This window comes from Calonectris borealis, chromosome 6, assembly GCF_964195595.1.
Source record: "Calonectris borealis chromosome 6, bCalBor7.hap1.2, whole genome shotgun sequence".
Classification (NCBI taxonomy): domain Eukaryota; kingdom Metazoa; phylum Chordata; class Aves; order Procellariiformes; family Procellariidae; genus Calonectris; species Calonectris borealis.
The window spans coordinates 317,356-339,188 of record NC_134317.1 but is presented as its reverse complement, the minus strand read 5'-3'; the positions used below and the strand labels follow the sequence as shown (position 1 = coordinate 339,188).

The window sequence follows — 21,833 nt, the reverse complement described above, 5'->3', positions numbered from 1 at the left end:
TTCTCTCATCCGCTGCCCCTCCGGGTAGGGGCGCAGGCTTGAGACTGAGCTGGTCAGCCCTCGTGTGCGAGGAGACCAGTATGTTAGCACTGTTCGCTATTTGATCGTTCCTGTCACGGTGGGCGGGCAGGATGACAAACGTACACAGCCGAGAGGCGTCTTCGCTGCAGCGCAGGTGTGGTCATAGGTGCTTTTTGCCCATTCATCTGCAAGTAGGTCAGCCACTAGAACCTCGTAACACATCGGCGGGCATGACCACGGGAGGGCAAGCTGAGCTTCTTCACTGGAACACGGGAAGCTGCACAGTCCCGTTTGCGCAATCTGCTGCGAGTGACATTGTGTTTTAATTATTTGCATAGGAGGTGGGGGAGCTCGCTCTTTGTGAGAAGAGCTTGGAAGAGTACCAGTGTTTCTGGCCCCAGTTCAGTCCTCAACTCTAACTATAAAAGGAGGAAAGAGAGAAACTATATCTTAAATTACTAAGGAGCCCGAAATTATTGGCAGAACTGAAGTGCCCGGTTCATTTGGAGTCAAAAGCTTCCTTAATGAAATAGTCGAGGAGGTGGATAAAAGAGCAGAAACAAACAGAACAAGGAAAAAGTTGTCAGCAGGACAACTCTGGGAAGGGGAGCAGTAAGTGAAGAACTCTCACAGTAAGTTGTGTTTCTTCTACTATAAAGCTAGAATGAACATTGCTTGGCTTAGTTGCATTACATGCATTAGTTGATTACAGGTGTGCAACTAAACCAATATTCATGCTCTTAAAGGGGTAATAGTTGATTGTACTCTGATTTAGGAGGGTCAACTAAAGGAATGAAAATACTGATGTATAAAGGAGGTTCCAAAAAATTGATTGTTGGCGTTTAAGGTGTGAATGAAAGATACTGCTGCCACCCTTGAAGTAAATGTTTACTGACTTAAATTATTGATACCATCATGCTTGAACAGAGAAAGGAAGCAGCTTTCCTTTTAAAGACATCAGTGAATGCCAAAGATGACTGCTGGAAGAATCTTCCATAAATGTGCAATAGAACTTTTAGTTTTTAAATTAAACTTTAATTAAAATGTTTAATTAATAAACAAATTAATCAGCATCCCTGATACTTGAGACTAGGCTAGGTAAGAGAACTGGTTTCACCTAAGGCTTCAGTGTTGTGCACCGATCTTGAGAACACTGGGAGGCAGTTCCCCTTGCATGCAGTAAGCTATCCAAGTGCAAGGTCCTGCACCTGGGTTGGGGCAATCCCCAGTATCAGTGCAGATACAGATTCATTTAACGCTGATGGGAGGAAAAGCCAGTTCAGAGGATTAGGAAGAAGATGCACAAGTTACAATAATCTTGTGGAAAATCAGCTCTTCTGCAGTCAAAAAAAGCATTAAAAATTCCTAGGAGAATAAAGTATCGTTATGGAATTTTATTTGTCTACCTCAGGAAGATACTGGTGTAGCTCTGGTAATACCAACTTTAAAATTCTACAATAGAGCTAGGAGAGAGCTAGAGAAGGGCTGCAGGAATGACTAAAGGTGTGGAATGGCTCTGAAGGAGAAATTATTTAAATAGATTTGGCTGGTATTTTTCTGCCTGCAAGAAATTGGTGGGAAAACAAGACAGTATGATTCTGTACCAGAAATAGTGTGGCCAGCAGGAGCAGGGAGGTGATCGTGCCCCTGTACTGGGCACTGGTGAGGCCGCACCTCGAATCCTGTGTTCAGTGTTGGGCCCCTCACTCCAAGAAGGACATGGAGGTGCTGGAGCGTGTCCAGAGGAGGGCAACGAAGCTGGTGAAGGGCCTGGAGCACAAGTCTGATGGGGAGCGGCTGAGGGAACTGGGGGTGTTCAGCCTGGAGAAGAGGAGGCTGAGGGGAGACCTCATCGCGCTCTACAACTGCCTGAAAGGAGGTTGTAGCCAGGTGGGGGTTGGTCTCTTCTCCCAAGTAACAAGTGACAGGACGAGAAGAAACGGCCTCAAGTTGCGCCAAGGGAGGTTTAGACTGGACATTAGGAGAAATTTCCTTACTGAAAGAGTGGTCAGGCCTTGGAACAGGCTGCCCAGGGAAGTGGTGGAGTCACCGTCCCTGGAGGTATTTAAAAGACGTGCAGATGAGGCCCTTAGGGACATGGTGTAGTGGGCATGGGGGGGTTGGGCTGATGGTTGGGCTCGATGATCGTAGAGGTCTCTTCCAACCTTAATGATTCTGTGATTCTGTGATTACTATTTCATGCAATGTTGGGTTAACTTGTGGATGGTGCAGATTGTTAAAGAAAAGCTGGGATAAATTCTTGGAAGGAAAATCCATCTAGAACTCTTAAATAGAAAGTGACCACTTCTGACTCAGGAAACGATAAGCCACTTAACACAAGTCAGGAAAAGTGTATTAGGGAAGTATGTTTTCCCTAACTTAGATTATTCTCTGCTGTTTGCTGCTGATAAAATACTGTCCCAGATGAACCTTTTATCAGACCTGATTCAGCCATCTTACACTTTTGGAAAAGAGCTTCCACTGTGCAGATACAGTTCACATTTAAATGGGTCCTTTTTCATCCACGGGTTAATTCATGTGTCCTATTCTAGATTAGTGCATGAAAATAAACTCACCATGAATTTTCCTAGTTATTGCAATGTTGTGTATCAGATTTGCAAGTACTGTAAGTCACTTCCACATTAGTTTGTGAGGAAGAAAATTCAATAACGGGTCTCCTCCACAGCTTAAAGTGCGAGTGTTAAAAATATATCCCGAAGATATTTCCATTCTGGTCTATTTTACATGACTGCTACATGTTGTTCTGGTTCTTTTAGAATGGTTGCTTTTTGTTGCTCAACTTTGATACATCTAATTATACTTCTGCTTACAAATGACAGATTTGGACTATTGTCTCCTTAAAGAATGTGATTTTCTTTCAAAGGAATGTATTTTTAGCTGCTTTCACCAGGGCCAATGCCCCTTATTTTCCTTATGAAATAGCATTGAAAGAGCACCCTCTGGTGATAGCTGGTAACTAAGCTATCTTTTATTTTAAAAAATGTCATCATCTCATAGTCTCTAGGTAGAGATAAAAACACATGTTCATATATGACTTACATTCCCTGCCCAGTATTTCTTAGCTGAAAATTAGGTTATCACCATATTCCCATATTCCACTTTTAGGTGGAAATCTGAAAGAACAGGTAGGTGCAATAATGAAATGCCTCAGCGCTCTTGTAGAACCAGGTCATACCTGGGGCATAATGTATGTCGGCCGGTGATGTGGCAGGCCACGCTTTTTCAGGTCAGCTGCAGCGTGGTGGGGCCGCGTGTTACCCGGGGGAGCCTAGGGCCGAAATGGAGAGAGTTGCAACTTGTCTTTAAAAGCAGTCGTCAGCCTTACGGTACTCGTGAAAATGAGCAAGAAATCAGCGTCGTTTTCAGAGGCTTAATGTAGCATCTGCGACTGCTGCCAAAAGGAAGGATGGGACGCTTTGTACGACTGCAAGTGTCGTAGCCTAAATGTACTGTGGTTGTTTTAATAAACAAAGTGTGGGATGTCTCGGAGAACTTTGGCGTGCCCTTGAGTTTTGAGCCAAGTAAAGGATGCTATTTGAAGACCCAAATTGGAGACAAGAAAACCACCTTCTCAAGGGTGGTGTGGTATAGTTAGCATCAGTCCTGCAGTCTCTCTCCAGTGCTTTCTGAATGGGGTTTACTTTGTTAGTGAGGGAGATTGCAGACCAGAAGAAGGAGGAAAAGTTGAAAGCCTGAAGTTTTATACTAGCAATAAGGAGGAAGAGGAGGGAAGCCAGCCTGCTGGAGTTGTTTGCAGTGTGCAACTTGCACACCACATGCTAAGAATAACTGGCAAGCCAATTCTGTTTTATCCAAATACTGCAAGCACTTTCAAGTGAGGTAGGTAGGTAAGTACTACTTTTGTTACTGGTGTGAGAGGAGAAGGGTGAGACCTGAAGGGCTGCAGTGGCACAGTAGCACTTAGCAGGGCAGTAGCACCATGAGGTGGTTATCCACTAGGGCTGAAACTCAGTTTGTGCCTATTTTGTTGTTTGTTGTTTTGGGGTTTTTTGGTCATTTTTTCTCCGATGCCAGTACGTTATAGGCTATTTTTTTTTAAAACTGTTTTGTTGTTGTTGTTGTTGAGGATGTGGCGGTGGTGTTTAATGGGACATTCACATTTTTTGTTTGTTTTGAAAACTCTACCTTTGGCAAGGAAAGGTGCTAGCCGTATCCTTCATTGCTTTCTTGAAATCTTGTTTTAAAACTAATTAGAAGTCATCACTCGTCAAAAGCTGCAGTAGCATCCGTAGATCTATGGATGCAGTTATAGCTGCCCATGTATACTAAAAGAATAAGTAGCTGTAGACACTGAGGCATGGTCACGATTGACAAATGTTGGCTTCAGAAATAGTGAAAAATTACTCTTACAATTATTTGGGAATTTACTAGTAGCCTTTTACTTTTATCTGCTGGAACTCTTTTGTGTCATGAGACTTAATGCTTCTACTTGATAAGTTTGTGAACTTTTGTGGGAAGGAAATATCTTGCTTAATAGCTTGATAACTAAGCCCCTTTCTCTGTTTTTTTAGCTTGGTTTCCTTGGGAAATGAGGGAACTGAGCTTGTTATATAAATCTTCTAACTGATGAGGTTATACTTGTAAAATCAGCTTTTCAATCTGGCATTTCATTCATGACATTATAGTTCCTACATAAAAGAATACTTACCTGAAATCTTTTTTCACTCCTTTCTTTTTAAAATGCATGATTTCTCAGTCAAACAGTATCTAATGTGTTATTCTATAAGCTTAAGGGATTGAAAGACTACGAACTGTAATTTAAAAACCCTTTTAATATCAGTTTTGACTTTTATGTGAAATTTGTGTAAGCTATGTTATGAATATTAAGTGCTTCCAGCAAAAACATTGCTCTTTAAAGATTCCTTTAAGATTGTAGCAGGCAAAACTCATGAAGATACTTTGGTTAAAAATGGGCGTATCATAGGCCTGTAAAATCACTGTGTGGGCTTATGAACCGTTAGGACATCGGATTCATTAACATGTGTTTTGTGCCGAGTCAGTCATTCTCTAACCAGATACCAGAATACTACTGTGATTGTAATGATTAAGTCAGGGAAGGTTGAAAATCATGCCCACAATTTTGTCATCTTTACCAATGATACTGGGAGCGCACAAAATAGCGTGATAAAACTTGGACTTGTGGGGTATTTTCCTTATTTTACAGATGCTCTACATAAACGTCACTGCACTGTTCCTTCATAGGACCCTGTAGAACGTCCTGTCTTCCTTCAGTGAGCAGGTCCCCAGGGCAGAGGCAAATAGGCACTGCCAGCAGTGGGTGACTGGGCACAGCTGCTTTCTTCGTTGCTGGTGGAAGACATCCTGAGGGGAGGAAGGACTGAATTCATTCAGCTGGTGAACAGGCAGTTCAGTTTAGAGGAGAGGATGGGACGTGGAGGACATGTTTACCTGGTAGCATAGCTAGCTGTTGCTCCAAAGGTGTGTTGTGAACTGCCCGTGGTTCATATGCAAATGCCTCTAGCTTTCTTGGAGCTTCCTGGCTTCAGCTCTGGCCTTCTTTGGAGGCACTGGTCAGTGCTCAGATCCAGAGTTCTGGCACTCCGCAGTTACAGCGCGGACGTGGAAGTAACTGGGACTCAAATCCTGGATGGCAGCATTTCTTGGCCTGCTGCTGTTTCACTCCTCATTAACTGTAAGTTAAACTGTTTGCAAAAGGCCTTCCATCACCCAGTTCCTAGATCTGCAACGGGCAGAGTCAGGAAGTGAAACGACTTGAAAATTGCAAAATTTCGTAATAATAAAATCCATGTTCTGCAGCAGTTGTAGGTCTGTTTCTTAAAAGGCTTATTGGTTTTGCATATGTGTATTGTTTTCTTGATTGTTTTCTGTTTGTGGAAAAAAAATGAACAAACAAGAAAAAAAATTCAGGTAGCCTTGTTAGTAGTTTATTATTGAGAGATATAAGAAATATATTAGTACTTGAATTCATCACCTGCTTTCAGTATGGGCTTATTACCGATGAAGAGTGGAGCTTGGAAACACATCTTGATTCTAGAGCTTCAGTTGCCTAAAAGCATGTCAATGCAAACTTACCCAGTCTGACCCGGGAAGACACTTGGCTGAGATCTTGATTTGATTTCAAGTCTATCATAAATTTGATTAAATAAAGGATCTAAAAGGAATGTTTTTTGAAAGCCAAAGATTGGCATGACTTGAAGATGAAGTCACTGTAGCCTTAGACTTTCTATTTGGTAAGTGCTTTTAAAAAAGACTTCTGAAAGTAGTTTTAATTCTGGGTTATAAACAAAATATGTAACTTGGAAACTGTAATGCATTTGAGCAGGTGAAGGATCTGGGAAACAAGGCATGTACAGCATAGTGTTGATAATTGTTAGTGCTTAAGATGAAGACCAAGACCCTGCTGTGAGAAGGTCTGGTGTCTCTTCCACTGAACTTAAACTGCAGAGTGAAATGTACTGGGAAAGCAAGAGAGGGATGCAGTAAGAAAGCAAGGGGAGAAAAGCTTCCTCAGGGGAGAGGAGTAGGGAAGTAGAGAAACTGAGCCTGGCTGGGGAATCGAGTTGCACTGAGATTGTGTGAGGAAGTGTGGCTGTGACGGAGAGCCTTGGGCTGGGACCTGGGTTCCTGTAAGGACAGTTTGGAGTGGGTAGGGTGGAAGGACAGTTTGTGGGGAAACCTCTCATTCCAGGATCTGGAAGAGCTTCACCAGACAGCGTGGCAGTCCTAGCAGCCAGTCCTTCCTCTGCTGACAGCCGGTATTTCAAACTGTCGAAGATTCCTTTTGTAGTGCTTAAATGCTATTTAATTGCACTTACATGAATATTTTTGTACTGCTCTGACTTCTTTTAGTTAGATGGGGACAAACTGGGATCATTGGGGCTCAAGGGTTTTTCTCTTTTTTGTTGTTCAGTATGAGGTTCCAGTACTTTCTCTGCCTTCTTAGAATCATAGAATATCTCGAGTTGGAAGGGACCCATAAGAATCATCGAGTCCAACTCCCTGCTCCTTGCAGGACTACCTGAAACTAAACCATATGACTAAGAGCATTGTCCAGACACTCCTTGAACTCTGACAGGTTTGGTGCCTTGAACACTTCCCGGGGAAGCTTGTTCCAGTGACCGCATCTTTTCAAACAATTCTGGGTTAAAGAATTTGAATAGCTTAAAGACAAAGTTATTAACTTCTTTCTGGTCTGATTCTCTGATATCTAGTACTACCTCTGCATTCATCACAGCCCTTTCCATAAACCTTTGGAGTGTTCGTTAGAGGTGCATGTTTGGTGTTACACCTTTTTTACTGAATTGGTCAAAGGTGAAAAACATTCACTTTTTGGAGTTTCCAAAATAAAATACTGCTGCCATTTTGTGGTTGCATTTTCTTCTTTCCCGGGATATATAATGTAATCTAGCACTTAGGAGTGTACATATAATACAGTATTTGAGTTGGGTTCCAGCATTTCAGCTTCTCCCATTGGAATTTGACAAAATTCAGCTTTGAGGTTCTTTGATTTTAAAAAAAAAAAAAAAAAAAAAAAGAAAAAAAGGAAAGAAAAAAAATGTGATCATGTAACTGTAAGTTCAGGATTCTGTGGAGTGTCACAAGAAACGTTCTTCATGAAATATGCCAATTTGTGCATGCTTGCTTTTGAGACTCTGATTTTATTATTATTATGAATGAAATAGTAAGAGTAATATACAAACATGCAAGATTTTGGACATTAGGAGAAATTTCTTTACTGAAAGAGCGGTCAGGCCTTGGACCAGGCTGCCCAGGGAAGTGGTGGAGTCACCATCCCTGGAAGTATTTAAAAGATGTGTAGATGAGGCGCTTAGGGACATGGTATAGTGGGCATGGGAGGGTTGGGTTGACGGTTGGACTCGATGATCTTAGAGGTCTTTTCCAACCTTAATGATTCTGTGATTTTAAGATGCAAAAGTGGAATGCTGCCAGTAGAATGGTTTTGTCTTGTGCTTTGTCACTGTGGCCTTATGTACGTATTTAAAAATCATTTGGCTGCAGCATGTCGGACATATTTTCAAGCGAGGAGACTTCCTTTCCTACTCTTACGATGATGTTACATGATAGAGAGAACCTGAGAGCGTAGCTCTGTAATATAACAAGAGGCTGTATTTAAATAAGAAGGGAAAGCTGGGGAAATCCACAGAAATACCTCTGGTTTAGTATTTTGTTAAGCCCAGCAACTGACTGTGTTTCTGGGGACTTCCAGCTAATATTTAGGTTCTTCCGGATGAAAGATTGGAATCACCTACCACACCTGAAGCTCACTAAAACTTTGAAAGTTTCAAGTGGCTTTGTTACACATATTACAAGAAATTGAGATTGTCTTAATGAAAATTTGGGACAAGAATTTGGATTTGAGTTTTCACTACCACTGATGATGATGTTTCCGTTCCGCATGCCATTTAAATATCCTAGCTTTCCAGTGTGTAACTTTGCAAGTTTCCCTGTTCATGCTTTTCCAAAACTCTGTGTTGCAAATGCCTTTGTTGATATAAAATTCTGTTGACGTATTTTTCAGGATGTGGAGTTTCAGTTCTACTATGTATTGTGCATCAGCGGAGCAGTCTACCTGCCAGTACTATCAGTTGCTGAACTAAGATCAGAATCTCACCCTGTGTTTGTACTGCAAGCAGATGTTTGTTGATTCAGTAGTACCTGTATACTTTTTCTGGTAAACCTTTAGAGGGCAGCATCGTTCCCCTTCTGTTAGATAAGTTGTGTAGTTAACATTTCCTGTGGTTGCTACTAAACCATATTTAGCAAAGAATAGGATCCTGAGCAGGATCATGACACCAAAGCATGAAGCTAAAAGTGAGAGTAAAGAGTGAATCAGTTTACTTTTTGAAAAGTGTGTGTGTGTGTGAATACACAGTTCTTCGTAATACTGAAGGTGGTATGTTTGAACTTAGTATGTACGTGAACTGGGAATGCTACTGTTTAATGAAACCAGAAACCATTAGTAGTCACTAATGTTTTCTTTTGTTTTTCGAACTCATCTTCACCATTCCTTAAGATCAGGGCATGTGTCAGTATTTGGAAAAAGTACACTGTAATATAAAGCTGCTTGGGTTTGAATTTAGTGTGTGAATGTTGCAAGCTGTCTGCCTGTCGTCTTTTTGTCCTAGCTTCAAAGGTGCTGGTAACAAAATTATCTTCCTGTTATAATGGAAATAAAAGCTCTGACGGAGGAGGCCTATTAAAAGTTGTCTGAGTTTGAACATGAAAAAGTCCCTCACTTTACACGTACAGGAAACTTTTTCAGGTTTGCCACAGCAGGCAGACTGGTTTTGTTTTCCGGCAGGCTTTGCATTCCAGAAAGCCCAAAGAGAGTGTTTCTTTCTCACAAGAGTGGAAGTGCAGCAGCTCGCTAGTCTTTACGGTAGCAGCTGTGTGTGTAAGAAATAATTCCTCTGCTTTTTTTGCATCGCAGAGGATAGACACTGTACATATGAAACTTGTGGTCCATCTGGAAAAAATTAGATGCACTCAGCTTATCCCCATTGCAGGTCCGATCAGGAAGCCCAAGTATGTGGAAAGTCCTAGAGTGCCAGGTGAGGCAGCTCTACCACTGAGAAAAGGATCAGAGCAAGGAGAATCCAGTCAAAATGGTAAGAGTCTGTTCAGTGATACTTTATTTGGTAGAACAGCTGTTCATTTCAGGCAGAGTGATACAAAGGAGCCTGCATAATAAGGAAATCTGATTCTTTATTTGTAAAAATGTTTTGCAGATTTAACGTGCTTGTGGTAAGGAGGAGATGCTTGCCATTATACTTACGCGATCTTTATAACTGTCTCAATTCTTCTAGCAATTCATGTACTGCAGGCAAAATGATGTCCAAGTGGTTCTGATTGCTAGATATGCCAAAGGCCTACTAGAATTTTTCCGAACTTGTTTTTAATGTAAGTTGATTCTAAGTGTGTAGCTCTGCACGGGGTACAATGCTTCATTTTAGAAATTTTGTAAAAGCTTGCTAAGTAAGAAGGCAGTAACAGTAGACTCCTGTGTTGGCAAAGCTGGGAAAAGCTACCTCCCTAAAATTAATTGGTATTCTTGGAAAGTTTCGTGTTCGTTAAATTTGACTAGTGCAAAACAGAGTGTGGCTTTGACAGTGAATGTCATGGTCAAAGCAAAATGACCCATATGTTGGTATATGGTATATGACTATATGCACTGTAACATGGATTGCATATGCCTTGTATTGTTAGATTAATTTTTCAGTTTAACTGACCTCATTAAATTCATTGCATGTACCTGATGAGGTTGCAGCTGAACAATTTTTTGTTTTCCTTTTGCTTCAATTTTGAAGGAAACTACAGTTTTAAAAGCCAATGTTTTCTTTTTAAAAAAAGCCCCTTATTTTTGATACTTACTAGTGAAAATAGAACTCATTGTAATTGTTTTCACCGTCTTCTTCTGTATGCCCTATTTGATATGTTATAGTTACCCTGGTCGCTCTTGTGCCTCCATCTTCACAGCGGGGAGAGCATGTAGTCCTCATCTCCCTAATCTGAAAGTGACCATCTCATGATGATCCTCCTCTTCACAGAGTTGTACTCCCAGACCGTGAGACTGCTGAGGGTCAAAATTAAACTCTAGTGTTTAAGGAGTAAACAGTGGTTGCTGAGTTGAACACCTTAGACTCTTGGCTTTTATCTCTGTTGCTGAACTGAATTTGGTACTATGCCTAACATTTACTCAGGCATGTCGAAGACCAAAATTTAAATATAATAATAATAGGGTATTGTAACTTTGATAGAAGAATGAAGATGTTGATTTCATGAACTCTGTAATTTCTAGGATTGTAATTTTAAAGATTACTCGTAATCCTCAAAATGACAATTTTACAGAGAAAATATATTTTCCAGTCAAATATTCTAAGAACTGTCAATTTGCAAAATATTCTGAGATACAAAAACTTTTGCTATCTCCTTTCAAAAAAGACACCGTTTCATAGACTTCTTCCTTTTGGGATTAAGCGAGAATCAGATAATTCGATCTTACGCTGTCCACAAAATTAAGAAATATGTGCGTTCAAGTAGGCATTGAGCTGGAGTGAAATAAAGAAGAATGGTTGACTAGTAAACTACTCATGTTTGCAAACCATGGGTTTTATGTCACTCATAAATTGAAATATTGTTGAGGTAATGCTTACTGGTCAAGCTGTTCAGTTAAAATCGTTGTTTTCTATGTTTTTCTTACACTCTGCAGCTTGGGGTAAAATGTGCTGTTTATTGCAAATACCACTGAATGTCAGCTGTGTCTCGTAGTTAGATACCGTATGCTCTTCATGAAGAGTAAATACTGTCCCGACACTCATTTGGTGTGAAACCATAAAGGAAAGACTGAAGTAAAAGGGGCAATTCAGCCTTTCTTTTTTTCTTTTCTTTTCTGCTTCACTTCCCCTTTCCCCCCACTCCCTGCTCTGCTTGTTGATAGTGTGGAAGGTAGCGCAGCTGAGAGGCTTCTCTGTCTGTCGTGGTTTGACCCCAGCTGGCAACTGAGCCCCACCCAGCCGCTCCCTCACTCCCCCCGGTGGGATGGGGGAGAGAATCAGAAGGGTAAAAGTGAGAAAACACGTGGGCTGAGATAAAGACAGTTTAATAGGGAAAGCAAAGCACAACAAGGAATCCATTCACTCCTTCCCATCGGCAGGCGGGTGTTCAGCCATCTCCAGGAAAGCAGGGCTCCATCATGCGTAACGGTGACTTGGGAAGACAAATGCCATCACGCCGAACGTCCCCCCCCCTTCTTCACCCAGCCTTATATGCTGAGCATGACATCATATGGTATGGAATAGCCCATTGGCCAGCTGGGCCAGCCGTCCTGGCCATGCTCCCTCCCAGCCCCCTGCACATCTGGCAGGGCATGGGAAGATGAAAACTCCTTGACCAGCGTAAACATTACCTAGCAACAACCAAACCATCAGTGTGTCATCAACATTATTCTCACACTACATCCAAAACACAGCACTACACCAGTTAATAGGAAGGAAATCAATCCATCCCAGCTGAAACCAGGACAGTATCCACCCCTTATTCCATACCATTTACATCATGCTCAGGTCCTACGCTATCCCATACATTCTCATTACCCACCATCCCCCTTCCCATCCTTTGATATAATCACAGATATCATTCCCTTAGTCTATGGACCACCCCTGTGAAATGTCCATAAAATATCCATAAATGTCCACAAAATGCCCACTGCGTTCATTTAGTCCATGACTTGGGGCTCCATCTGTTATGGTGGTCACTCAGGTCAGCAGAGGTGGTGCGTTGCGTGGAGTTACTGGGCACCAAAGCCGGCTCAGGTCCAGTCACTGCTGCACCTGCGCTGCTTCTTGTAAAGCTTGTCCTCCATTGGTTCAGGTGGTTCCTGCTATAGTAATTCCTATAACATGCAACTTAAATCACGGGTTACAACAATTTAAAGGTATATCCATTACAATCTCCACCCCTGGTCCCTTTGGGCCAGACCATAGGGTTTAACATTGCAATGAACTCCTCCCCTTGCCCTGCTCCGGCTTGGACTTACCCACAGACTGCAGTCCCTTAGGGTGTGCCTGCTCCAAGTGGAGCCTTGCCTGTGAGCCACAGTCTCTCCAGGGCCATACCTGCTGCGGCACAGGCTTGTCCACAGCCACAGTCGCTTCGAGGGGCACCGGCTCCAGTGTGGCCTTCACCACAGCCACAGTCCCTTCAGAAGTAAACCTGCTCCGACATGGCCTTACCCATGGCTGCAGTCTCTCCAGGGGTGTACCTCCCCTGTCATGGGCTTATCCACGGCCACACGCTTCGAGGTGCTCCAGCATGGCCTCATGCACAGCCACTGACGCTTCAAGGTGTACCTGCTGCAGCATGGACTTATCCACAGCCACAGACGCTTCGAGGTGTACCTTCTCCAGCGTGGACTTGTCCTTAGGCCAGAATCCCTTCAGAGGTATACCTGCTGCGGCACAGACATAATCACGGCCACAGACGCTTCGAGATGTACCTGCTTGGGCATGGGCTTATCCTCGGTCACAGACGCCTCGGGGTGTCCTGCTCCCCCATGGACTCATCCACAGGTCACAGTCCCTTCGGCTCGAGTTCACACCGGAGTTCCAGCCTGTCCAGCGCAGCAGCACAGAAGCAGCAGCCATGCCCTGGCCCTCTGCCAGCCCAGGCGCGTCCCCATTGCTGTTACCAACGTGTTCCCAGGCACAGCACAGTGAGGTGATCAGCAGCGACAGCACAAAGCAGCCACTAACGAGCACTAGCCTCTAGTATGCAGTAAGGCAAGCAAGCCCCATGGCAAGCACAGGAGCCTGCCAATTAATAGCTAAACAGCAATAACAGCTATAAATTCGATGTAGCACATTCCAATCTAACCTGTCGTTATCTCGAACCCTTCGAGCCCCACGTTGGGCGCCAAAAAGGACTGTCATGGTTTAACCCCAGCTGGCAACTGAGCCCCACCCAGCCGCTCCCTCACTCCCCCCGGTGGGATGGGGGAGAGAATCAGAAGGGTAAAAGTGAGAAAATGCGTGGGCTGAGATAAAGACAGTTTAATAGGGAAAGCAAAAGCCGCGTGCGCAAGCAAAGCCCAACAAGGAATCCATTCACCACTTCCCATGGGCAGGCAGGTGTTCAGCCATCTCCAGGAAAGCAGGGCTCCATCACACGTAATGGTGACTTGGGAAGACAAACGCCATCACGCCGAACGTCCCCCCCCCTTCTTCACCCAGCCTTATATGCTGAGCATGACGTCATATGGTATGGAATAGCCCATTGGCCAGCTGGGCCAGCCGTCCTGGCCATGCTCCCTCCCAGCCCCCTGCACATCTGGCAGGGCATGGGAAGATGAAAACTCCTTGACCAGCGTAAACATTACCTAGCAACAACCAAACCATCAGTGTGTCATCAACATTATTCTCACACTACATCCAAAACACAGCACTATACCAGTTAATAGGAAGGAAATCAATCCATCCCAGCTGAAACCAGGACACTGTCCTCTTTTAAACTTCGTCAGTAAGTCCATATGCTTACATCTCTCTCACTTTCTTCACTCTTTCCTCTGAGGCACTCCTTATCAATTAGGAACTTTTGCTGCAAGAAGTCTCCGAATTTTAAACTGATAAAACTCTTCGGATGTCCCTACTGTCTTCCAGGTGTGGGGGGTGACATCCAGAAGCTCAGTGCCTTGCCCAGACAGCGCTGATTGGGAAGTAGCAGTAGGGGCGCTCCTGCTTTTTTCCCTCTTTGCAGGGTCGGGTGGCAGCTACTGCAGCCAGCAGTTCTGTAGCTGAGAATTCCTGCTGTGAGCTATTTCTCAGAGGGGCGAGGTGAGGCTCCTTAATTGGGGGACTGTTTATACCTGAGGATGGGGCAGGCCTACATATTATTCTTTTTTTAATGGACAAAAGAAATAAATGTTTCTGCTAGGGAAGAGCATTACAGGTTGGTAGGTGATGCCAAACTGTTGGCATCAAAGAAAGAAAATGGCAGAAGATGCTGGTTCCTGAGATTATATTAGCAGCTGGGGTTTCCTTAAGCACATCTGTGATTGGCTGTTTTTGTTGGAGGTTGCCTCATTTTGAACTTTGTCTCATTATATCTGTTGGACACCAGAAGACATTTTAAAGCACTGTACTGATAAAATGAAATATTTTTGCAACCGGAAAAGCTGGGACATCTACAACTGGTGTCACATCCTTTGCATAGCAAGCGCAACAGAAATGTATGGTATTAGTTGTAGTGTTAACTGTGAGATTACAAAATATCTATTATTAACCTCTACTTTTCACGTTTTTAATATTATAGAAAACTATAAAAAAAAATTACTGAAAAAGAATTTCAGTCTGCAACTGAGCTTTGATGGCATTGAGTTTAATGCTGCTGTTAGGAGAATAATCACATCGATCACATGTCCAGTGATAAACTGGTTGCACTTAACCGTTTGTGTTTTGACTGGCAGGGTGGGTTTTTTCCTCCCGTAGATTTGTGCAGATATGCAGAGGATCCAAGACCCACCAACAATTTAAAATCTAATGGACAAAAAGTTTAAGTGGCATTAGCTTCTCTATTAGATATATTGCTGACAGAAGAAGTGGTGTTTACATTTGATTGTACTTTTTCTACCTCTTGTAACAGTTTCCAAATATAAGACTCTAATCTTCACCAACTTTTTCCCCCCCACTCCAAAGCAAAGCCTGATAAAGACTCGAGCTGTTCTCCTGCAGCACAAGAATTGATGACAAGATTGGGATTTTTACTGGGAGAAGGGATCCCAACTTCTGCTCACATAGAAGAGAAAAATGAAGTCATGGTAGGATAATGGAAAATAATAATATATTTAACGTTCATCCTGTTTCTGAGAGGACTAATGTTATTTCCTCTATTTGCTAGTTGCAGTTACTTGATACTTACCAAAATATAATCCATTTTAATAGACATATGGTAATAGAATTGGAAATTAATTATAACAAGTGTGTGTGTGTTTGTTTTGAAATTGTGAGGTGATCTTGCATTCTTTAAAAAAAAAAAAAAAAGAATAGACTCCTCATAATTTCTATAAGTCAAATCTAATCTACTATGAATGTGAATAGCTTCTAGGGTTCTCTCTGCCTTATTTTAGTATTTAGGAGGAACTTTTTTTTCCTTCTCTTCTCAGTGATTTATGAGAATGGAAAATGTCAGTGGTTTGTTAAAACAGGAGCATGCTTTTTGGGGCGTGTGTGTTTGTTTTTTCCTGAGAAGTTCACTTCCATTTGACAGTCTTTCTCTGTCATTTGGGAGTAGAGGAATTGGGGAGAAGCAAGCAGCTGCTACCCATATGAAACTCATCTGCTAACCAAAACTGCACAGTAACTACCAGTCTCTCTTTCTTCCCCTTCCTCTCTCCACTTTTAGTCCTAGGCTTCATAAATCTTAGTGCATCAGTTTGGGTTTCATTGATTGACCTGTAGAGCAGGTCCGGAGGAGGGCCACGAAGATGATCAGCGGGCTGGAGCACCTCTCCTGTGAGGACAGGCTGAGAGAGCTGGGGTTGTTCAGGCTGGAGAAGAGAAGGCTCCAGGGAGACCTGATTGCGGCCTTCCAGTACCTGACGGAGGCCTACAAGAAAGCTGGAGAGGGACTTTTTACACGGCACGTAGTGATAGGACAAGGGGTAATGGCCTAACACTGAAAGAGGGTAGATTTAGATTAGATAAAGAAGAAATTCTTCACTATGAGGTTGGTGAGACACTGGAAGAGGTTGCCCGGAGAAGTCGTGGATGCCCCCTCCCTGGAAGTGTTCAAGGTCAGGTTGGACGGGGCTTTGAGCCACCTGGTCTAGTGGAAGGTGTCCCTGCCCACGGCAGGGGGTTGGAACTGGATGGTTTTTGAGGTCCCTTCCAACCCAAACCATTCTGTGATTCTATGATAGTGAAATGTGAATAAAACTGCAGTTCTAGTGTTTTTAACCCAAAGAACAAATACTAGGAGCAGAGGGGAGGAGTATGCAGTAAAACGTTTAATAGAGAACGTAGTTGCCTCACTGCAACTCTTCCACTGAACTGTGAAATTCCCTTTTTTCTTCAAAAGTCACTTTTTAAGGGCAATCTGAAAACATGTCGGTGAGGTTCCTAATCAAGATAAAGCTTCCGCTTCTTGAAGTTTTTGCTTGAAAAATGGCCTCTTTGCTTTGTTCTTATTCCCCTTCATCTTGATGTTTCTGATTTTCAGCACAATAGCGTACTGCCTCCTGTACCATAACTATTCATTTTCTTCACATCGCAGTGTACGGTAGCCAGTGAAGGAGTAAGTCCGTGTTCCACCCTCACAAGCAGCACTACATCTCCTAGCACTGACAGTCCCTGCTCAACTCTCAACAGCTGTGTGGGCAAAACAGCAGCTAACAAAGGTAGTCCCTGTGGAACCATCAGCAGCCCTAGCTCCACCCTGGAGAGCAAGGACAGTGGAATTATAGGTAAGCATCTTAGTTAGTAATGCAATTAATAGAAATTAATCTTCTCTTAATAGTACAAGTCTGAATAGCTGCTTCATGCTGTTGTGTTCGATTTTATGCTCTCCATGGATCCCATTTCAAATCCTCTGTACTTGAAAGATTGAAATCATATTCTTTGACTATAACAGTTGCTGTTGTTAGGTGTGCATTTTTCTTCTTTTGTTTTCCTGGTGCAGTTCTAATTTCTCCATGTTCTCCTTTAAAATCGTTAATTTCCTCTGTTTCGCTCCATTTCCTATTTTCTTCTACCTTTTTCCTTTTCCGTTATGTATGTCTCTACAACGCGTTTCACAACAGTGAAGCACAGCATAGCTTGAAGGTGGTTTAATTTCCAGCTGAGGAAAAAATAATTGATGCTCCTTCTTATGAGAATAACCTAAGCTGTTTAAAAACAGTGCAAACTTTTGAGTAATTGGCATAAAAATGAAGCTACAATGGGGCATCATGGAAGAGGTGAAATTGTGTGATCCTCCGCTGAACAGAAGACTGAACTGAGGCAATACAGGCATCTCCTATGCGGAGTCAGTTACCTCTGGAGAGGTAGCTACCATCACAGACCAACTGTTACATAGCTCCTTTTACCAACTAGCTGAATATTTCAGTAAGTCTGTTCAGTACTAAAGAAAAGATCTAAATTCTTTGCTGCCTCGTTTGTGCCGTCTTCCCTATTTCTGCTCTCTGCCCTAATGGGTCTTTGTCTGTGCCGCTCTCTACCCATACCTTTGGGCGCCCAGCTGGATGCTTTAATGTTATTTTCTGGAAGGTCAGACTAAGATGTAAAAAGCATATTTTTCATGGTGTTGTAGACTGTTATAGGAAGGTTTATTCTTCTTTATTGGTTTAGTCAAATTTTTTTTTAAATGCTGACTGCTTAACCAATAGACCCCTTTTAAAATTGATTTTGTAACAGCTGTTACGCTTACCAACAAAAACAAAGCACAAAATGCCCCCTAACCTGATGCTTTCTCAGTATACAAAAGTGAGCTTTCAGTTTTATTTAAGTCTAGCTGGTGGACTAAATTTGGGGAGGCTGAAAAAAGGAAGCAATTCTAAATCTTAAATGCCTAGATTTGACAAAGTAAACTTAAGATATGTCATTGTCTTTGACTGTGAACTTAGTGCTTTTTTATTTACAACTTTTTTTATAGAACGAATTCCAAGTGAAAGTGGTCTCTGCCTGCCATTATGAATACTACCATGATGATCATTGGTGTAGTACTTGCCAAGAAGTAGTGATAATACATGTTTTCATAACGCAGTTGATAACACTTCACTCTGACTTTATAGATATTCTTGCATTTTATTTTAACATGAAGTAATTAATAATCATAAGTTAAGACATAATATTATTTTTGCTGATCAATTACCCTAAAAGAGATGTTCATCGTGGATCAAAAGACTCATTTATATAACGCTTAAGTACTTCAGTTTTAGAAAATGATTTTGTGAACTTGTTCCGTAGTAGATTGATAAAAGCCGTTGTCCATGGTCAAATTTGTCTAAGATCTAGTTTTCTGGTAGCATTAATGTTTTGATGTAAAGGAAAGGGTATATCAGAAGTGCTGCTCTGGGTTCACAGATTTCAGTCATTGCCTGACTTGAGAACAGAGTACATTAGTTATAGGTTTTGTCAGAATTTAGGGTTTTCTGTTTTGATTACACTGATGCAAGTATAAAACAAAAATACAGCAATATATGACTAGAAGGAACAGTAATGCCTCTTGTTGCAAAAAATATTTATCTGTCAGTATACCTTAGTCATTTCCTTGTTTAAAATGTTTTATAGGGGTTTTGGTTTTTTTAATAGAGTAGTTACTTGATATTTTAACAGAGTAGTTATTTAATAGAGTCAGTTCTCTGAAAAACTTAGTTGACTTCACAAAAAAGTTTAAGTTTAAGGACTGCACACTGTTTTGCATGCAACTTTTGTTTATATCAGTGAGAGTTGCATCCATATGAATATAAAAATTGGCATGACTAATACACTAAATTGCTTCTCTGGTATGTGATATAGAAGGGGAAAAAGGGATCCTGTTTCTCTAATAATTACATACTTCCAGCTTTACTGAGCTCTTCTGTGAGATATTGCAGCCCGGGGGGGGATGCATGCATGTTTTGTGTATGCAGTTTAACGTCGCAGAAGATGCATTTCTTATGCAGATACTTCATGAAGTCTTGCAAGAAATACATTTACAATATCAGTAATGCATAGTTCATCCACGAGTATAGAAGCAGCTGCTGATTTTGGAGTGGACTGGGTTCCCTCTTTCTTTCTAGAAAGGCAGGGTAATAGGCTGGAGCACTCAACCTGTTCTTGAGTGAGAGTGTCCCTTCTCTCAAGTGGACAAATGTAGATACTGATACGAACCTACTGCCCATACTTTGCAAGCTTGAAATATTCCATGGGTATGTCCATCTTCTAAATGAGGTCAGAACTAGCCTCATGTTTGTTTAAAAATTGTATATTGGCATGACAACTACATCATGTATTCTATAACCTTGTAAGTATTAATATTTTTAAGAAAACATTTTTGAACCCAGTGATAAAAGTTGCTTATTGAACTAATGAAAGGAAGGAGTTTCAAAAATAGGAGAAACATGAAAATAAGTCCTCTATTATACAGGGAGAAGAGAGGGTGGTGGAGTTGCGAAGCATATGAGTGTGAGAGCAGGGGGAAAAAAACCTAGAGAAGATACGAGGGTGGTGGGGAACTCCTGTATAGCTCCTTCAGTCAAGCGTATATAGTTCATTATCATGGGACTGTATGAAAATCATCTGCCGCAGTTCTGTGGAGCTGTCATTCATATCTCAAATTCAGGGAGAATTTGGACACCCCTTGTCCCTTGGCCATCCATGGCAGCACCCCTTACATCTATGAAGGCACGAAACCAAGAGGGGGAATAAGAGGCACCTCTCTGATAAATGACCTGTGGTTTTATTTTTTAAATACAAATGTGTCTGTGCGTTCAAATTTGTTATTAGTGGTAAATGGGCATTTAAAATTATGTTTAGCAAGTATATGTTTTCTAATGTCTTTGACAGAGTTCATCCAACCGTGAAAATAGCTTGCTATTTCATGCTTATGTGGGCTTCCATTGTATTTCTACTCCCACTATGTTTTCTGGGCCAGCAGACTCTGATGGGAAATCTTTTTCTCCCTTTCTCTCTTTTTTATTTATGGTTCAGGTTTCTTTTAGTTTTCTAATGTTTTACTGCTGTAGTTGAATTCTTCTTTGCTTCTGTTGAGTTTGACATAATAGTAGTGGAGGCAGGTTTTAATCTTCAGCAATGAGCTAAGTAGGAGAACAGACTGGGCTACTGGCCAAAATGTAAGTTTTTCTGGATACTTGCCACTGTTTCAGTATGGAAATCCTGAGCAGCAAGGTTTCCTTACGCCATATTTCACTCCAGGAGGAATCACAGTTTTAAATATTTCATACTTCAGGAGGAGCTAGATTTTTTTGACATGACCATAAAAAGGAAATAAATTTGTCATACGGAAGTACAATCTAAGCTGTGTGCAAAAGTTAATGGAATGCCTGAAAAGCTTTTACTTCTATTGCCTCTAAAATCTATGTTGTATTGTTGGTGTTTCTTAGAATACGAGCTCTTGAATTTAAGCATTAGATCTTAAATTTCTTGTGAATGTGAGGCTAAGCTGGAAGAATGCAAAGTTGTATGAGTACCTCCTCATCCTGCAAGGCTGAAGCTGCAGTGCAGTTGATGTGAAAGAAGGACATTTGGTGCTTCTTCTGACTGGACAAGCCCCAGAGTTCTAAGGAGCAGTCTGCAGTGCATTTGTGTTTTGTTAGCAGTCTAATACGCCAGAATGTTTTAGTTAATGATTTGGTCAGTTGAGTGTAGAATCACCACGTATCTACCTTTAACACTTAAAATTTTAGCCTGAGGAGGACCCACAGTTCACATAGGTATTATTATTTGAACTGGCGTTGATTTTTTTTTTTTTTTTTTAAAATCCTGATGCCCTTTCGTCCTATTTTGTATTTTCCTCTGTTGCGTTCAGGTGTTCAAAATGCATTGAGTGTTGGCTTAACCTTTAATAAATATTTGTTGTTCAGCTATTTTGTAAGACTTTAATGTAAGTATTGAAAACATGTTAAATGAAACAGTGATTTCACTATTAAACATACAAAAAACATATTTACAAAGTGTTTTTATGTGAGCACATTAGTGTAGTTTTATCAAACATTACTCAAGTAGGTCTTTAGGAGTATAAATTCTTCTCACCTTCAGTTATTGCAGGAGGCCTTGATTAACTACAATCTTGAGGAATTAAAGATGCACTCTAATAACCCTCAGCCACCAAACTGGAATGTTTGGAGCACTCTAGATAATGCAGTTAGTGTTGTTTGAGGTTTCATCAAGTGAATCGCTAAAGCAGTGGAAAACTACTGTTCTGTAATGCAGCATCCAAAACCACCTGTGTGATCTTTAGTTGTCTTTTAGCTGAGGATCTGTCTAGCTCTATGTTGCTTATTTTGCGTCATCTGAAATTTTCATAGCAAAAAAAGCACATCCTACTGCCGAGAAGTTTCACATAGTATTGAGAAATTATTTTTAAATGTTTTCTGCTTTGTTTATAATGACATCAGAAACAAACAAACAAAAAGTTTTTATTTGAGCCTGTGGTTTACTTCATAGTGCAGCACACGGAAATACTTTAAAAACCTAAACCATTACGTTTAGTATAATCTGAAGTTTTGTTCATATACTCTACTGGGTCTGATCAACATGCATCTAGCCTTGTATGCT

At 41.5% G+C, this 21,833-nt stretch overlaps 1 protein-coding gene across 1 annotated transcript in view; it reads left to right on the top strand.

Annotated features, from left to right (window-relative positions):
* Positions 1-21,833, top strand: part of TANC1 (tetratricopeptide repeat, ankyrin repeat and coiled-coil containing 1) — a 100,259-nt gene that overhangs the window by 42,923 nt on the left and 35,503 nt on the right. Inside the window, exons 4-6 of the mRNA XM_075152602.1 lie at positions 9,573-9,674; positions 15,255-15,376; positions 16,831-17,020. Of these exons, the coding sequence (XP_075008703.1) occupies positions 9,573-9,674; positions 15,255-15,376; positions 16,831-17,020 (414 nt within the window). The remainder of the gene's footprint in view (positions 1-9,572; positions 9,675-15,254; positions 15,377-16,830; positions 17,021-21,833) is intronic.